The 18,629-nt window shown below is 41.8% G+C and overlaps 1 protein-coding gene across 19 annotated transcripts in view; it reads right to left on the reverse strand.

The window, feature by feature from the left end:
- The window catches only part of ADGRL3 (adhesion G protein-coupled receptor L3), a 508,900-nt gene that overhangs the window by 132,100 nt on the left and 358,171 nt on the right, over positions 1-18,629 (reverse strand). For all 19 annotated transcript variants that reach the window (XM_050337727.1, XM_050337726.1, XM_050337714.1 and 16 more), the window contains one exon: positions 13,682-13,762. In XM_050337727.1, coding sequence (XP_050193684.1) covers positions 13,682-13,762 — 81 coding nt within the window. The remainder of the gene's footprint in view (positions 1-13,681; positions 13,763-18,629) is intronic.

Consider the following 18,629-nt stretch of genomic DNA (forward strand, 5'->3'; position numbering starts at 1 on the left):
CATTGGCTGCTGATTTTGGAAATATTTGCACATTAATTATACTGTGGCAGCAATAATCAACCAGCTCTACAACTGCCTTTTCTCTTTTCCCTCCTTTCTAGAGCTTCTATAGGACCAAAAAGACCATTTCCCATTTCTCAGAATAGTATGTGAAATAAACAGCCACAAGGCTAGTGGGTGCCACAGTTAAAAAAATCACTTTCTAGAGAAACTAAATGTATGTGTGAGTGCATGAAGTGACTAATCACATAACCAGCACAAGGAAACATAACAATAAAATCTGGTCTCCTAATGACAAGCAATGGCTCCCAGGTCATGCCCAACTTTCACCACTGTTTGGAAGAAGCAAGCCTTTATTAATACCACAGAAGGTGAAGGACCGTGTGGGCAGAGCAACGCCTGGAGACGTGGCTGGCCACATTGATCCTAACAGGACTATGCTGAGTAAGAGGGGTTCTGCTTTTAACTATTGGGGCATTCTGTCCTTCCTTTGGTAATCACAGGCTTTATTGCTCTAAAAGCCGTTTTAGGTCTTGCTCTTATTTATGCCCACTTTCATTTGCCAGGACAGTCATGACAAAGAGAGACAGACTGACCCTGTGCCGAGCTGGCCCCCACTCCACCATTGCTACCAGCCTCCCCAGCACTGCAGCTCAACAGCAAATTTTAGCGTTGCTACACTAATTTCTTGCAACATAAACACTTTTATATGATTAATGTGTGCTCTGCGTGTTCTACAAACACTGCAGCTAAACTGGAGACTTCAGGTACTCTGGCCATTGCAATGCCAGTAAGCAGGAGAGCCTACCTTGAGTGATGGGGGCACGCACGTGCAGGAGGTTTGCTGCTCCACAGGGACTCGGGAATGTCACGTCAGATCTCTTTAAATATTTAGGATACTAATTTCTCAGTTATTTCAATGAGCAGGTAAGCATCAAAAGAGAAACCAGAGGTCTCTATGTATAGTCAGGTAAGAGTTTAAAGGTCTGCTGTCCACAAAGGGCTCTAAGTGCATTAAGTGGGGAGACAGGCACACCACAGCCCTGGTGCCACAGCAGAAACTTCAGCTCTCTCCCAAGAACCCTTTCACTTAAAGCAGGAAGCAGAGGAGAGTTGACACAGAAGCACTGCATCCAAAAGCAGGGCCTCGAGATTTCGCTGTGAGCAAAAAATTCCTTTCCACTAAAAGAGGCTCAACACCTGCCACTCTCTTGTCTCCAGCCTTTGTTCACTCCAGTAATGAACACCTTTGTAAAAATAGCTGTAGATTAGAAAAGGAATTAACCTCCAAACAAAAGAGAAGCCTAATTAAGCATTGCAGTAAAAGAAAACAGAAGGGAAATACATGTTTAAAAAAAAAAAAAAAAAGAAGAAAGACAAGACAGCTGCACAGACTTAATTCCATTTTTTCCTCTTGTAGGTCATTTTACTCAATGTAATTTCCTTTCTGTATTTGCACAAATTTGTTACTGAGGCACTGCCCATTAACAAAGGGTTTTTGTTGCTTTCCATTAACTACTACCTTTTTTAATGCTTTGCATTACAAGCCCTCCATCAAAAAATAATCAAAAATAAAGCAAAACAGATTTAAATTAGACTTTGGGAGTATGCCATTTCATATACTTCTCCCTAGAGAGCTTCAGCTAATTAAACAAATGATTGCAAAATACTCACAATGTCAACCCTGTCGGCTTATATGCGAAATATCTGCACCAAGCCGTGTTTGTTTAACCAAACACAATGTGGAGAAGCAATGTGCTTTGCAGATAAGCACAAACCTCAGGCCATATGGGGGCACACACTTTTTAAAATCATGGGCGAATTATGGAGAGGCCAAGGACTTTGAATAACCCTGCCCACGGTCTTGGGAGCCAGCAGGCAGAGCTAGGCCAATCTGAAAGGGACAGGAGCTGAAGATCTGGGTGGCCAGGCTGAGAAGGAGGCTTCGACAGATTCCAAAAATGGATGAGCACACTGAGCTGCTCCTGACATTTAGGTTGAGCTCTATATTACTGCCCAGAGGACAGTGTAGGAGCGTTTAATGATGATGAAGGAAATATCTGGATTTTTGCTGTTAAACTGCAGCAGCTCAGAGCAAAAGCTGGAGAGAAGCAAGCAGATAGAAATAGGTGCCTAGGGTAGAAAACCAGGAATATAAATGTTACGTGATTAGTCTGTGCATAGTTGCTGGAGGCAGTGAAAGTCTCAATTGTCCAAAGCTAAAGGATTTTAAATCTCTCTATACATTACATAAAAACATCCTTTAAAAAACCCATTTTTTCCATCCCATCCTTTCCATCTTGTCTTGCCTTTCTCTACTGTAAGCCATGTGGCTTGTCCAGCATGCCCACTCTGCCCATCCTCTCTGCCCAAACCATGGCACCTGTTTTTACCTTCTGGTACTTCTCTCCCACTGACCTCATTTCCAATCCCTGTTTTAGTTCTTCATTCTTCCCATTTCCTTCTTTGCAACACATACCTCCAGTATGTACCTCTTCTGCCTCCCACGGGGGACTGTTCCTTTCCTCCCATCCCTCCATCCTGCTCTTGTCCCACATTATATTTAATTTGCCCAAGCAAGGGACACTTCCCAGGCCAGGCACCTAAGTTCTAGAAAGGTTTTATGATCAGGTGCATGCAACAAGGTATAACATAAATCATTACAGCCTTGACTAGGAAAATGTAATATTAACTTCCCTAAAGCCTTGTTAAGGGTCATAGAACCTACTGTACAAGGTTTGAGAAAAAAGAACAGTGAGGAAGGAAGGTAGAGAAGAAGGAGGAAAAGTGGCTCTGCTCATCATGGAAGGGCCAGAGGCTGAAGCTGATGTTAAAAATCACTGATGGGGTCAGGATGTTGGCAAGCCTCCAACGGGTTTCCCAGCCTTGCTTAAGGACTGCTGCTTGCTGAGGCTCTGGCAAATAGGACTGACCTCAAGTGGGTGGACTGCTTGCTCAACACGCCATGATTTAGGAGATGAGATTAAGAGAGGATAAGTTTCACCATACCTGATCCAGGTGCAAACCCAGCGCTGGTGCACCGAATGTTTGAAAATGTGAGAGGCAGTACTACAAGGCAGAAATTATCTATTCTCAGGAGCCAAGACCATGATAATCCTGGATACTCCTGGGACACTGTCCTGGCTGAATCAGCTGGGTCCAAGGCACAGCAGAATTGAGACGAGTTCCTACCCATCCAGTCCTGGTTGCTTCATGCCTTGGCAGCAGTATTAATGAGAAAACAGTTTTGAAAGGGGAAACTCAGTTCAGAACATTCCTTTAGGAGGAATGCCAAGATCCTTCCTTGTTTATTTTACTTGTTGTGTAAACATTTTTATAATGCTCATCAATACAGTCTGCAGAGTGTATTTTTTAAAATAAGCAGCATGAACATCAGTATCTTGCTCATGATTCTGGCCTTTTCTTTGACTCCCTACACTGAATCTAATGCATGATTTGCCATTTTACTTTGTGTATGGTGCTGGTCACTACTTGATTGTACGCTCTCAGCAAATCAACTTAAATGAATGAGAAGGTACTGAAATCACATAATAGACACCAGCACTGGAAATGGTCAGGAAATAGGAATTAAGGATGAATGTTCTGTTTACATGATCAAGAGACATAAAGGCATGAGAAAGCTGAGAAATTCTTCACTGAATGTGTCTGGTAAAAGCATTTAATTCATTTCTACCAGATTCCTTCTTAGCAGCAATGATTCCAGATTCTTCCTACTGAACAGTTTTAAAGTTCAGTAAACAAATTCTTTCAAATGTTTGGTTTTCTCCCATTTTCTGTGTGAATTCTTCTCAAATTCAAGCTTACCTTCTGCTTCGAAATGTGAGCAACAATCTGCAGAGGCTCCAATCAAAATGGTGCATTAACTTCATTTTTCCCCCACCCAACTTCTTCAACACACATAACACAGCTTGCATAGTTATGATCACAAAATATTAACATAATGTACCTCTTCCTTAGCAACAGCTACAGTGTCAAGGGAATGCAGCCCATAATAATGCAGCTTGATCTAGAAGCACAATAAAATATAAATAAGCTTGTTACACTTCAGTGGCACACAGGATTCCACTGTGAAGGGCCTTCATGAATTTAGAAACCTCATCTTCTTTTTACTCTCCAACACAGATTATTTAGAAGAAGATTTATGGGCACACATTCCCTTTTATTCCAGAAACTGAAATGTAATTGTTTACTCAGTAACAGTATTATTTTGCTGCAAATCTACTTCTAAATTTGTGGGCATAATACAGACACACACGCACAATCTGCGGAAAGCAATGCTCATACTAAGATAAAGATGAAACCAGAACTTATAGAAAATCTAAAGGGGAGACTGCCATGAGACCATCCACAGCTGTGGTCAGTTTTTAATGAAGAAAACTCAAGCAATTTTCTCCAAAAAAACCAACCAAACAAACAACCAGTTGCAGTGAAACACACTTGCTACAAATTAGCATGCTTAATCCAGAGCTCTGTGCAAGACTTCCCCTGTACCTATCTGCAAAAAACCCCAACATTCCCGGCTGGGTAAGGGCAAAGCCTTCTCCTTGCCTCAAGTCCAGCTGTTTCTCTCCATCCCTGAAAGTTCTTTGGGCAACAGCCCCATGGCTGCTGCACATTCATGCATGCTGGCCCTCTAACCCATATAATTACATTTAATCAACCTTAATATATCTTCTCAATGGCAATTAGATCTTTCAAATAGTGCTTCTTGCAAGTTTTCAGGGAGAATGAACTACATCAAGCCAATTTGAAGGCAGTAACAAACCATTTGGAGCCAGAGGATAGCAGTCCTTGTCTTCTGAGCAAACACTGCAGTTATCAAGCCAAATTTACTTGGCTGAAAGTTTTCAAGCATGAGGCCATCTTACGAGGGAGCCAAGTTATAATGTTAGCAAGAGGTTCCATAATGTTTATCAGTAAATCAGTATTTAGTATGCATTTATTAAGGCTGGGATTTCCAAACAGTTTTTAGGAGTGAGGTACACTCTTCACAGGTATAAAATTCCTTCTGAATGGATTATATCATTATCACTAGAATTTCTTAAAAAGAACAACACCCAAAGGAAAGAATTAAAATTCAACAATCCACTTAAAGGGAATTCAGGGGCCAAAACAGGCTCTAAACCTAGACATTTTAGAAAGCATCAGATCACTGTCTCTGGTGGAAATCTCTCATTTCCAACAATTTCTGATCAAACACAAAATTATTACAAGAGCCAAGTGCTGTAAAAAAACCTGCTTACCTACAGAAAATCTCACTGCACAACTGAAGAGCCATCAAATGAACACAAAACTCTCCAACTCAGTGCTGTCAACAGTAATATGTCTGAGCCTAACATGATTTGCTTGTATGGCAAATCATCTGCCCGCCTTTCTAGACACGCACTGGTGATGAACACCAACGAGAGCACGGTAAGTTTGCTCACTGACTCATGGTTCTCAAAGTGAGTCCCATGGTCTGAGGAGCCAAAGCCCTGGCTGGGGCACCAGTCCTCATAAATGTTTGTTAATTTGCCAGATTCAACTGGCCCTTTCAAATGCCCTCCCTCTAATTAGGAGGACTGATGAAAAGACTAACTGAAAAAATTATCATAAAAAAAATGAAAAGAATTAACATCTTCCAGGAGAAGATGCTATAGATGTAACAGGATATTCTAGCACTGCAAATATTTCAGTATGCGTGCCACTCGGAAATCCACATCACAAGACTAGGAAAGGTTAATATATTTTTAGGTAAATATTCATAATCTAGTCTTAAAATCACTGTGTACTGGCAACAGGAAACTCTATCAGACACTAAGAAGTTATCTACTATTATAAACGGTGTTAACTAGATAATTTTTTTCATCCAGGTTTATAACTGAGGAAGAATAACACAAATACTACCCCCTTGTAGTTGCAGCAGAACAAAACAAGTTTTCTCACAAAGTAACAAGATACTGATAATATACCAGTAGTGCTATATCAGAGATGGCTTCCTACCTGTAGTGCTAACAAACTGTCTTCCAGACTTACAGTAGAGTTGCTCCCCACCAGGGTTTTAACCCCTAAACAAGGCTATATACTATAAAAAATTGTATAAAAGGCATTTCATAAAGGATCCTACACCAACCCGATCCTTCGAATTTGTACCTTTTTGTGAACGTACACAAGTCCTCCGCTAGACAACTGCTGTCGAACTCCAACTCATCTAGAGGACTCCTCTAGAAAAACATGGTTGTCATACCCTTCCACTTGATGATGGTACACTTCATGTACATCACGGAGCACTTCTATAAACAGGGCCCATACGACACAGTGTGACAGAAGACACAACATCCAGCAAAGGATGCAGGCAGCACAACTGCAGTGGCAGAGCAAGGCTTTCCAGAGGCCAAGCTCTTTGTGGCAGAGCCCTCCCGTAGGAAGTGTTACCCCACATCATGCACCTTTTTAGTATCTCTGGATGGGTAAAATGAAGGCCTGTTATGCCTCTCTAATCAAAGCACTGCAGACCAATCCTATTCTCTTTTACATAGGCGCATGGTTTAGGAAATGACTGAACCTGAAATTTGATCTCTCATATGATTTATTTGCCATCTTCTCCCATTACACAAATATAAATATAACAGGCATTTTTCTGTAGCCCTGAAATTATTCAGAATTAATACCAGATGACAAAATGGACTATGTACCAAGAGGGGAAAAGTTACAGTAAAAGCTCCTTCCCATTAATGGGGCCATTCATTCATATGCCCACTATTCCACAGGGGAGCTGGACATAAATTATGTATTTGACATCTAGTTATAGATGATTATATCTGACATAATGAAGTTATAATGGAAGGAGTTTGCACATTGTTTGGTTATTAAGTGCCCATTTCTTGTCCCTGCACCAGGTGCAATGGTGATAGGCCTTACAAATCATCCAGAAGAAATGCCAAAATGGGCTCCCTTACTGATAAAGCACCACACATGTTTATTAATTTAACAGCTTGTCTTATGTCTCCCCCATCTGCTCATTTAAAACAGTTATTTGCCCTATAAATATTTCAAAAAGAGAAGTGTAGCCAAAAATTAGTCTGGCAGAAAAGGGGAAAAAAAGAAAAGTTCAAGAAGGGTCTCATGCTGTATGCAGTACTGCATTCTTATTTCCACACTGAACTGGTTCAACAGCTTTTTTTCAAGCTGGTAATAGGACACTCACTTTAGATTAGTGATGCTTGAGGGTGCACCACCATAGCTGACTCTACTTTCCAGCTGTTGCCACTGTCAGGTGGGTGAAAACTTCCTCCACTGATGGCGAGTGGCAAAACTCAGTACAGCGGAAAATGAAACCCACTGTCAAAAGAATCTCCTGGGTGCATGTCTTTGTCCATTTTGAGCTTATCAGGTCATACGGTAGCTTCAAACAGCCTACAAAGAATAACATTTCAAGGCATCTTTAAATCACTGTTCATGCTGATCTCCATAGCAAAACTCCTTTACGAGGCACTAGCTAGCTGGTAAAAAAAGCTACTTAAAAAGTGCCTTTTCTTTCTTTTTTTTCAGATGGCTAGGAATAATGGAAAAGGTGTTAAATATCGTTCAGACTATTCCTCCCCTTTCCCCCCTCCCCTCCCCAATCCTTAAATATTTTCAAGTGTAAATACTCTGAACAGTTTCCACCAGCACACAGGATTTAGCACTCCTCCTTGAGAGACTTCGTTAGCTCCAGCTTTCTGCTAGAGCAAACGCTGTTATCTTATAAATAAACAGCAATGCCCCGAGGTGCTCCTCTGCAGTGAAAAACACATTCCAAAGAAATAAGAGCAACAGTTCAACACCATAGTAAAAACAAAAACTGCAAATGGCATGCAATTAACTCTTTCTGACTGGGAATACCTACAGGACATAACGCTGGACCTCACTGATGGTAACAAGCAAAACAGGAGGACTACAGGTTGGCTGCAAGATTTCCAGGAGCTCTGGCTGCTCTGGTTATGATGCTGGTTATCACCACCCATAATACCTAATGAGGAATTAATAAATGTAGAGCATGGCCCATGTTCAAAGCAGCTGCCTGCTTCAGGGAAATCAGTGTAGTCCAGAAGGGTGGACATTTTGGTACATATCTGAGTCACAATGAGAGATTTTCAGAGAGCTCTGGATAAAACTTAGAACAGCATTGCATCCTCACATCAGAACTCACCCATCCCTCCACCGTTTTCACAATCCAAACAAGCTCCATACCTGGCATTCCTGTATCTGCATCTACCACACTGCCCAAACCCCAACTCCCAATGCTGAGCTGTTTGAAGACTCACATCCAGCCTGGAATGAGGCTGCCCATCACAAAAAAATACAGAACTCAAATGAGAGGTAAGCAAACAGCAAAGGAACCCAGCAAACAGATCTGTATAAACCTATTCAAAGCAAGGCAGCTTCAAATTCACTGTATATGCGAAGCTTCTAGCCATTGCAAAAGCTTTCCACTGACCATGTAGGTATGGTGAACTGTCATCTCCCATCCAACTGGTATCCCATTCAATACCAGTTACCTGCATGCCTCTAATACTCTCCTTGCCAGAAAAGCCCCATGAGACGACAGAACGTTGCTGGCTTGCTGCAATGAGCATGCAAACCCCATGTTGGAGTGAGTGAGCGAGATCCTCTGGTGGGCTCAGGGCAGCCAAAAAGAAGCACTGAGAGAGATATTAACCTTGAAGAAAAGGCTGAGCAAAAGCAAAGAAGAAAACCCTGTACATGACCAAGGAAGAGCAGGACACTATATAGCATCCCAGAATTCCATAAAAAAGGGAATAAGGGTCCTGACAACAGAAAACCACAAAGAGCATCTAGTGCATGATCCTTTTTGCTTAGAGATATTCAATTAGCCTCTCCCTTAGACTCTTCCATATGAAGGATATCAGGAAAATAATATTGCCTTAAGGAGCTGGAAACCCATAGCTGTAACTACAAAGGGAAGGAGCAGGATGAATAAAAGCAGGACTTCAGAGAGCAGCAGAAGGACACTTTAAAGGACCCTTGAGCTGAAAGAATGGCTTCCCCAGCCTGGAAATAAGAAGATGCCTGTCCAACATCAGCTTAGAGCAGGAGCTCCTGTGCAGCACCTCTCTCATAGCACTGGGCCTGGGGAGGGAGAGGCAGGCAAGTTGGTGTCTCAGGGCCTGTCGAGCACGGGATGCGTGACCCTGTGTGTCAGCTTGAATTAAGGCAAGGAGTGCCACTGGGCCTCGCTGCCCAGCGCTCCCCTTTCTCTGGACCTGGGAAGGAGGACAAGGGCTGTGCAATAAGCCCAGCTGTCAGATTCCCTACATCATCTGCAAAGGCATCGACCCTCTCTGGGACCTTTGGGAGGGGGGAAAAAAAAAAAAAAAAAAAAGATCCAGAATGCATACTTGCAAAAACCTACTCTATTTTAGGTAATAAGATTTCATAGGGTTGCTAATGTTCAGGAATGATTCTTCCTCAGACACTGCAAATGCAAAGGGGGAGAAAAATGGTAGAATGGATCCAGTTTTGAAGAAAGAAAGCACAAAGGGACATGCCACTAAAATGGAGAAGAAAGGGGCAAATCCAGCAAAACCTCTCTCTGCCTCCCTGACATGCTGTCAGGGAGAGGTGTAGGGCCAGATTCTGTGTTTATGGAACATGAACCTAATAACTGACCAATACACAGTTTTGCTTTTCAGTTTATGTTTTGGAAACGTACTGTCTTTGAGCACATCAATCTCTAAGATTACTACTCTTGGAGTTTCAAATTTAAAGGAAACATTTCCAAAACATCAGCTCAACAGGGGAGGAGAGTTTCTCAAGTCTGCCCAGGTTTAAACGCCAGGCATACATTTCATGTTTAATATGATTCCACATATATGCTAAAATCTGTTTCTCTACAGCTTTATAAATAATTTCAGTGTGCATACTCGGTGAGTTTAATTCACTTCTTTACTGTTTTTTTAGTATCTGGCAGAATTTGAGTACAAATGCTAAATTTAATTTATTGCTATATATGATAATTCCATAAAATCCCTTTCTAAGCCAGAGTATCAGTGTCACTCTCATCTATGAAACTCCTTGCTATTGTCAGGAACCAGTGATCCATTCCAAAACACAGGCTTAATCTTCAGTCTATGAGATCACAACCTAAGGTATCAGCTATCCCTGGAATTATTCTGTACAAAGAAGGTGTAAACACTTGCATAAAAATCATGTAATCACACCCAGACTGCTGGACTGCAAAGAAGTGTAAAAATAATGGTTAACAGTGCTTCATATACGGAACTAATTTTAAAACAGCTTCAAATTAAAGAGAGAGTAGGGAATAAGAAGTGTTTTCATGAAAAATGCTGATTCAGGGCTTCATTTCCATTAAGTGTTGTACAGTGTCATTACTGGTTGGCTGTACAGAGCAGTGGCTCAGAGCAATTACCCAGTAATGCACGGTGACACTGATGTGCTAGTAAACTACTGGAGCTCACACTCTATTCATTGCTAGCATCAGGACTCTGAAAGGCAGGTAAAAAACTCCTTGCATGCATAAACAATGTGTGTAAATGTCACCAGTGATAAAATTTTTAAAAAGGAGAAGGAAGAGGCAGTTACAAATAAATCTGTCAGCTGAGAATTGTAACTGCGCAGACCCACAGGAGCACTAAAGCTGTAACTTTTTTTGATAATACAGGAAGGAAAGATGCTTCGGTATCACTACCCAGGCTCTCTTTCCATTAATTACAATTAAAACTGTATGGTGGCTGCTTCTTTTTGCCTCTCTAAGTGCAACATTGAGCTGCTCCTGGTGTTCAGCTTACTGTGAGGGGGAATGCAGAGGGGAAATGAAGAGCATCAAAGAAGCAGACAAAAGCATTAGTGGTTTATGCAAACTGTCACAATGCTGCTCTGTTTTTAGAGTTCCAGCTACAGGAATTGCGGAGGAACAACAAGAGCTTCAGGATAGGTATTTTTGACTCCTTTGTTTAAAACAGCTCCTGCCGTTATGGGATGAAGCTTGGAACAGGACCTCAGCACGTCCTAAGGTGTTAGAAAAAGCAGCCAAACAACTACAACAAAGAAAGTAAGCCTAACATACTTAGAAAAAGCCATAAAATATTATTAAAGTACTCTAATGGATTTTGGATTCTGAGCCTAGAAATGAGGCAGCAGGTAAATAAGTAAAGCTAAACATCCCACATGCCAGGGCCAGAGGACTGCCTTGCTCTTCCCCAGGAGACAGTACCAATTATTAGATTTTTAATAGCCCATAGTCACCAGCTAATAGATTGATGCCTCCAGAGCTGGCTTCCTCCCTGTCTCTCTCCTATTAAGTGACATAAGGGTATTCAAGCCCTTTTACCAATGCACAGCAGCAGTAACTTCAGCCCTTCTACCCTAAGTAGCTCCTTCTTTAAGATCTGTCAGCCAGGAGGGTGGAGGCCCTGGTGAAAGCAGTTAATGCAGCAGTTTGTGTTGGAAAAACTCCATTTTACCTTCTCTGCAAGCACTGCAACTGTTCTGCCTGACCCACTTTGCCCCGCTTCTGGTGGCATTGCCATTTATCTTGCTGAAGAAGCCATGCCCTCATGAACACCAGATCATTGGAGATTTTTGTTCGTCTTTGGCTCTTTTATCTTGCAGAAAGCAAGCCACAGTTTCTTTGGCTGCTGCTGTTCCAGCATCCTTGAGTCTTCCATAGGCTGGTCCAGACCCCAAGGCAAGGATTTACACTGACCTATTCTAAGTAAGCTCTGATTCATCAAATCAATGACAAACTAGAGCCAGAAGGTCCTGGAAGGCATAACTGTCTCTGCCTTACTGGAGTGCTCTGGTACAAAAGCAAGGTAGTAAATTTTACTACAGAACTGGAGGTTTTCAAGTGACTTAGAAGCTGATGATCTCAGATGCCTGTGTTAAATTTTAAGGTAGTTCACCCAAAGCTGTATGGAGGTTGTGGACTGCCAGGAAATTGTACTCAACCAGCCTGAATCACGGCAAGACCAGACTGGGAGAAAAGACTGTGAATCTGTCATCCTCACATCCAAGTTCCACCACCACATGGCTACACCTTGCAGAGGTGCAAGAGGAACAGTCATGGAATGATAATGCTGAGGCTGTTTCTGTGCAGCAGGACTCAACTCCTTAATTTTTTTTATTGCATCATCTAAGCAAAACACATAATCACATGTACAAAGGGAAAATACTCAGCAAACAAAATTTAAGCTCAAGTTTAAGTTCATTTAAGATCAAGTTACAGAACCTAGCCACATGGATGCTGGTGGAAAATCTCACTCAAAACTGAAGGAGACTTTCATGCCAAGAGCACTAACACTATGCTTTTATCTAGCCCTCAAAGCCCTTGGGCCATTTGGAGGAACAAGGTTTGCAGTTGTAGCTGCAATTCACCAAGACAAAGGTTTTTCTGTCTCCCAGATTATTAAAGATGCATAAAAAAGTGAGACTGAGAAGACAGCTTTCTTCATATTCCATAATGAAAGTGTGTCTATCCAGATTAATTTTGTGTTAGCACATTGTATTTTTCACTTAAGAGCAGTTAGAGAAACAAGTGTGGACACAGACACACACCAACAGCCTTACAGTATTGTGGCAGAATGGTGACAATCAGTACAAAGGTCAACCTGGTACCCTTTATGCCACTGTAGCACCCTTTGGAGAGTTGGAGAATGGAAAAACCCCCACAAATCTAAGCTATAGTGCATCTCTAAGCTATCACGTTTTGGCTGTCCTCTTCTTCCCTTTCTCTTCTTCCGCAATATTCCCTGTGTTTGATATTTGTACACATTTACAGAGTTGACCAAAAAATCCCTTCATATTCCTGTTTGATTTTAGTTTTGTTATTATCTATTCTAAGAAGAACAAGCTGGTAATTTTGGTATCATACATGAATACTGACAACTTAACTAAAAGGAGCAAAGAGAGGTGTAAGAAGTCTGCACCAGCACATATGCTTGCTCTGGGGCCAAGCTCACTTCCCCAGGCCACAAAGGCAAACACTGGGGGCTCAGCACAGCACAGCCAGGGGATGATCCTCCAGCTGGGGCAGAGAAATCAAGAGCTTACATTCATATTGCTTTATTTGTGTCATTTAAGAGAAGCCCCTATTTTAGCAGGGCTGTTCTGGACTTCCTACATACATATTGGCTACTAGCATCACTCCCAAGGACAATCAGCTCTAAAATTTGAGTCATCCTCTACAGTCATCCTCTACTGAGTCCAGAAGAAACCTCAAGCAACAGCAATGAGGACTGAATTTAGGCTTGAACCACTGCACAACGCCTTCTGTACCCTTTACTCATCTGAGGGGCAGCTGAAAACTCCCCTTCTGCATTCTGCCATCAGCTCCTTGTGCCTTTCTATTTCTGTTAGGTAGGAGAGGTGCAAGAACAGAGGGTGGGATCTAAGGTATACCGTCCCTTCAAGAGGAAACTAGTGAGGAGAGCAAGATAGCTTGTGAAGTGATGGTATGTTCAAAGCTATGTAATGGGACACATGGGACACGGCCACCTGTCATATGCCTCTCCTGTGGGAATTAATTTGCCCCTGGGAGTGTCCTTGGATGGAGGGTGATAATCTTTTCATGGAGGCTCTATGAACAAGTGAGTGACATGTACCCACGCCTACGGCTGGTTCACAATGCGCGTGAATGGAGGCTGTCTCACTGACTCACCCTTGGATGGCGGTCTCTCCAGATCCGAATCGAGGTGGATCGGTGGGGCAATGTAGGAAACCTGCCCATGGTGAGCCTGCCCTGTGGACAAATAAGTGGTTTAGTTCTGCTGTTTCCTACAGAGATCTATCAGGGCTATAATCAAATGCACAGCATTTTTATGGCACCGGATTAAAAACATGTTTTGAAGCATTTTGTTCTATTGTGCATTCTTCACAAGGAACTTCCATTTTGTGCAGACATCTGATGAAAAGCTGAAAACACTCCCATCCCTTTTGCTTTTCCTTGCAGACGTGGGTACTCTGCTGAACTTCTGCTATACCTGCTTTACCATTACCACATACATGTTGTACCATGTTCTCTTGAAAGGCCATATGCTACAGAAGATGACTGACTTCACACAAGCCCCTTCAATCTGTTCATCTCACTCCAAGAGGGAAGAAAGCATTCCTATGTCAAAGCAGTTTTTGAAGGAAGCACAGGATGAAGCACAGTTCCACCTGTTTGTCCCACCTGCAGAAGATGCGAATATCATTTTTTGGAACTCAGCATTGCTTTCACCTCAGTGGAAGCTTTTTTGGTTCCCTACACCACCATGCAGTTTCAGAGTTGCTAAGACTCAATTCTTTTCCAGCAATTTGAAGATAACTATATCGAGAAACTTCTATTTATAATAAAAACATTTTGTTACAATTCATCTATTTACTGTAACAATTTACAGGGTTGTTAATCTCTTTTTCTAAACATGGAAAGTTAATGACACATAGATTATGATAACAGTTAGGGTAACCTTCCCGTTTCAAGTAATATTCGCTCTGCAATAAAAGCAGTTGATTCCTCTTATGAGACACATTCCAAATAATTAATACAGCTCCCTGTTGACACTTGCTGTTGTTGCTCCAAGCAATTTCCAAGCTAGCGTCACAGGCAGCAGAGCAGCGATACAGTCTGCAGGCTTCTTTGTAATGACATCCAGGAATACCACAAGCACGGTATGCTGGTGCACATAATATGTTGAAAACATCTCTTCAGGGAGATAAAATATTAATGGGAAAGGGGGAGGGGAAAAACAAACAAAAAAAAGAAGTGTGTCTGAATGGGCAGGTTATATTTACTGCTTTACGCTGAGGGTGACTCAGATAATTTGCATTATTAGCCATTACAGCAACTGGACGTAATTCAGGTTTAAAATCTACTGACACATCATAAATTCTGTATTTGCTTTTAAGTGCTTTAACATGGGAAATCTGCTTCAGGCAAACCCATAGCTAATAACGAGTTACTCTGCTTTCCTCTTCTCGTTTACATGTTAAAAATCCATTTGGTGTCATTAGTGTGCACAAGTCATCATTTAAGAGCTGCTTGGTTCTGCAGCAGAAACAGGCAGACAGTCTGCACTCCCTCCAAGCTGCTCAATGTGCAGGATCAGTGCCCTTATAACCATAGAACAGTCTCCGCATTTGCTGCATCAAAGATACCACAGAAATGTTAAAGAGCTGAGGTTGGCAGGGAACTCTGGAAATCACCTAATCCATCCCAAGGGCTACAAGAGCCCATAGCAAGTGTCCAATCTCATTTTTAGTATTTCCAAGGATGGAGACTCCACAGCCTCTCTGGGCAATCTGTACCAGTGCTTGTCACTCTCACGTGAAAAAAAAAAAAAAAAAAAAGAAAAGCTTTTCCACTATCTGCCTCTAAGAAGAGCCTGGCTCCATCTTCTTTATTTCCCCTCATCACATATTTATACTCACCAGTAAGATCTCCTGGATGATCTGATCCTGGCTGGACAGTCCCAGCTCTCTCAGCCTCTCCCCACACAGAGGTGCTTCAATCCTTTAATTGCCTGTGGCCCTTTGCTGGACTGGCTCCAGTAAGTCCCTGTTTCTCTTGCACTGGGTAGCCCAGCACAGGACCCAACATTCTGATATGTCTCACCAGAGCTGAGTAGAAGGGCAGGATCACCTCCCTTGACTGCTAGCAGTGCTCTGCCTAGTGTAACTCAGGAGCCTGGTGGTCTTTTTTGCCCTATGGGCCCACTGCTAACACATGGGTTTTGGGTGGGATTTTTTTTTGCTTCTTTTGTATTTTTTTTCATCACCTGGTCTTCTTGGGACCTAATGCTAACCCAAAACCAAAAAAGAATGATTCTGTAAGCTTAAAGGGCTAGGCTAACAAAGATACATGTACAGTATATAAAAGACTACAAAACATCCGTGAGTTTGTTTAGACATTCATTACAAATCAGTAATAACTATGGAAACTTATTAATGTTTTATAAAAGCTTTTACCTTATATGGAGGAAGCAGTAGCATCAAATGCTCTCTAGTGATAAATGGAACAAGTTACAGAAAGCTTTTATCTACCTGCTGCTGATGCAAAACACAGTACTTCCAAAAAAAAAAACACAAAACCACTAACTTGACTTTGGTTATACTGTACACTTCCGACAATGCTAATAAATCAAACTTTGGGTTTTAATATTCCTTCTATGAAAAAGCAATGTGAATAATTGTTGTGATTCATATTCTGGGCACGAATGCCAGCTCAGGTGTTCTTCAGACTCATCAGAGTCTTCCCATTTGAGGAACAAAGGCTTTCCACTGCTGAGTCCCCAGTGACACATTCAGAAACAGGACACCTTATAAATCTTCTTATTAATCAACAGAATCACATTTTTGCTTTGAATTTAATGTTATTGGTAGTGGTGACCTCTGAGAGAATTGAGGGAAGGGAGGTAAGGAGAGGTGTTTGAATCAAGGCCTGGCAATGGAACTGATACACAAGCACACGGTACTCCTGGCTTTAACAGTATTACAAGTTCTGCTACTGATTCTATTAAAGACCTGTATTTTACCTAACAGACCTATGAAGGATTTTGAGACTGATAATACTGGTGTAGCTCAAGTTGATAACAAAGACTGACAGAACAAGCTTTGCCGAGTGAGGCCAACTCCCAGCCCTTTTTGAGTGAGTTTTGCACTTTCAGATGCCTACTGCAAGCCCCAGCTCTAGGACTGAATGACTCCTATCTCCTCCTCTTTAGTTCCAGCTGCTGCAGAAAAGCACTTGAAAAGTGGGAAGTGAGAGCCTTAGTTAAAAAAAAAAAAAAAGAAGAAAAAAAAAAGATGGCAGAAACACTCAACACCTGCCTCTCCAATCCTTCAGCTGTTTTTTCTGCACATTGGGTCTGAGCTGACAATGGTGCAGCACCAGTAGGTGGGACCTGGCCTCCATTACCGTCTCTCCAGCTGCCATACTTTCCTACCTTCACACACACACACCTAAAAACCCGTGACCCTATTTGTTTGACTGCTCTTTGAATTGAAGCGCTGCCCACATCCTAACTAATGCTGGCCTAGTACCTGTGCTTATTGGAGTGGAAATGCCTGGTGTCAGTTCCTTTCTGAATTTTGACAGATTCTCCAAAGAAAATTGCACCTTGTCTTCTGGTTATTAAAAAAAAAAAAAAAAAAAAAAAAAGTAGACTTCTGACAAAATACCAAAGGTCAAGATGTCTCTGTTGCTGATGGGAAGTTCATCATGCCTCGTATTATAACAGCTTGCATGGCCCTCTCCAGATCCCACCCTGCCTATAACCATCTGCTGTTTCTGCAGCCAGCTCCCAGGTAAAAAAGTAAACAGCAATCAAACATAATCATCAAAGTATCATTTGATGAAGTTGCCAATTTCGTATGTACTAGCTAAGGTTGTGCTCCATTTCCCTTGCTCCTCTTGTTGGAAACATCTGGGGACTGACGTGGCTGATGGCTGTGGCTTCCTGTGAGTGGCAGGTGCTGGACAAGGGGAGTAACAAGCAACAAGGGGTAATACTGGAAGACAACTGTGGATCAGTCCTGGTCTGCTTTTCTTGTATCATTAGGGTCTGGCCAACACTGCCTAAATATCAAAACCATCTCAGGTGAGACAGGGACAACAGTAAGTGTGACACAAGTAGCCACAAACTGCCTGTCTTCATAGCAGCCATAGGCACGTGCTGTGACAATGTGAAAAACCACATGTTTGGCAGCAACAATTTTGGGAGCAAAATATGGATATGACCTTGAAAATCTATCTGGTGACATGGCCCCCCTCAGGTAGAGGGAACAAGAAAGGTGTTTCTGAATTAGAAAAAGTGGCTTGACTGGTCATTATTTTCAGGTCTGACACATGAGAGATGCAACACATTTTAAAAAGCCCATAACTTGGAAGAACAAAGAAAATATTTTCTGAAGACTGAAAGAAACATAATAGTTTGGCCTAAGGTATTTTTTTCTTACTATTTTTTTTAAAAGGGATCTGGATGCTCACAGACAGAAAATAAACACTCACATATCTTCAAAAATCTGCCCCTAAGTGATTTAGTCATCTACAGATGCAATGATATAAAAGTACAGTAAAAAATCTGCGAATGCATGGACTAACCAAGAAAAGTTGCAACAAAGCAGTCTCACCTGTGTATCTATTAAAACCATTTCCCTCTGATCCTTTTTAGAAACACACCCACTGTTTGTAGCATCTAACAGGGCAGGCCTCCTTCCTGATCCTGTGCAAGTTACCAGTGCCGGTGACATTTGATTTTTCTAGAGCGCAACTCCTGTTGTCATGTATGTATGCACATGGGAAACCTTTCTGCCTGGCCCTTGCTCATTTTTTACCTGAGAGTTTTCCTGTACACTGTCACAGAGAAAACCTGAATAGAAAACTGAATGATTCAAAACCCCAAAAAGCAAAGACAAAGAACACCAACATTTACTAGACTAAAAATAAGACTTTTTAAAACATACGATGAGAGACCTCCTAAACATCTGATTACTTGTCTCCTAAAACTGGTGATGCCATGAAGATAACTAAGATAACTAGAATCACCAGAATGGATGGTTCTCACTTTTTGCTACTGCTCCTTTGTTCAGTGCCTATGGTACCATGATGTGTATGGACAGTTGTGCAC

Source organism: Myiozetetes cayanensis, unplaced genomic scaffold, assembly GCF_022539395.1.
Source record: "Myiozetetes cayanensis isolate MyiCay16 unplaced genomic scaffold, myiCay2020 scf7, whole genome shotgun sequence".
Classification (NCBI taxonomy): Eukaryota; Metazoa; Chordata; class Aves; order Passeriformes; family Tyrannidae; genus Myiozetetes; species Myiozetetes cayanensis.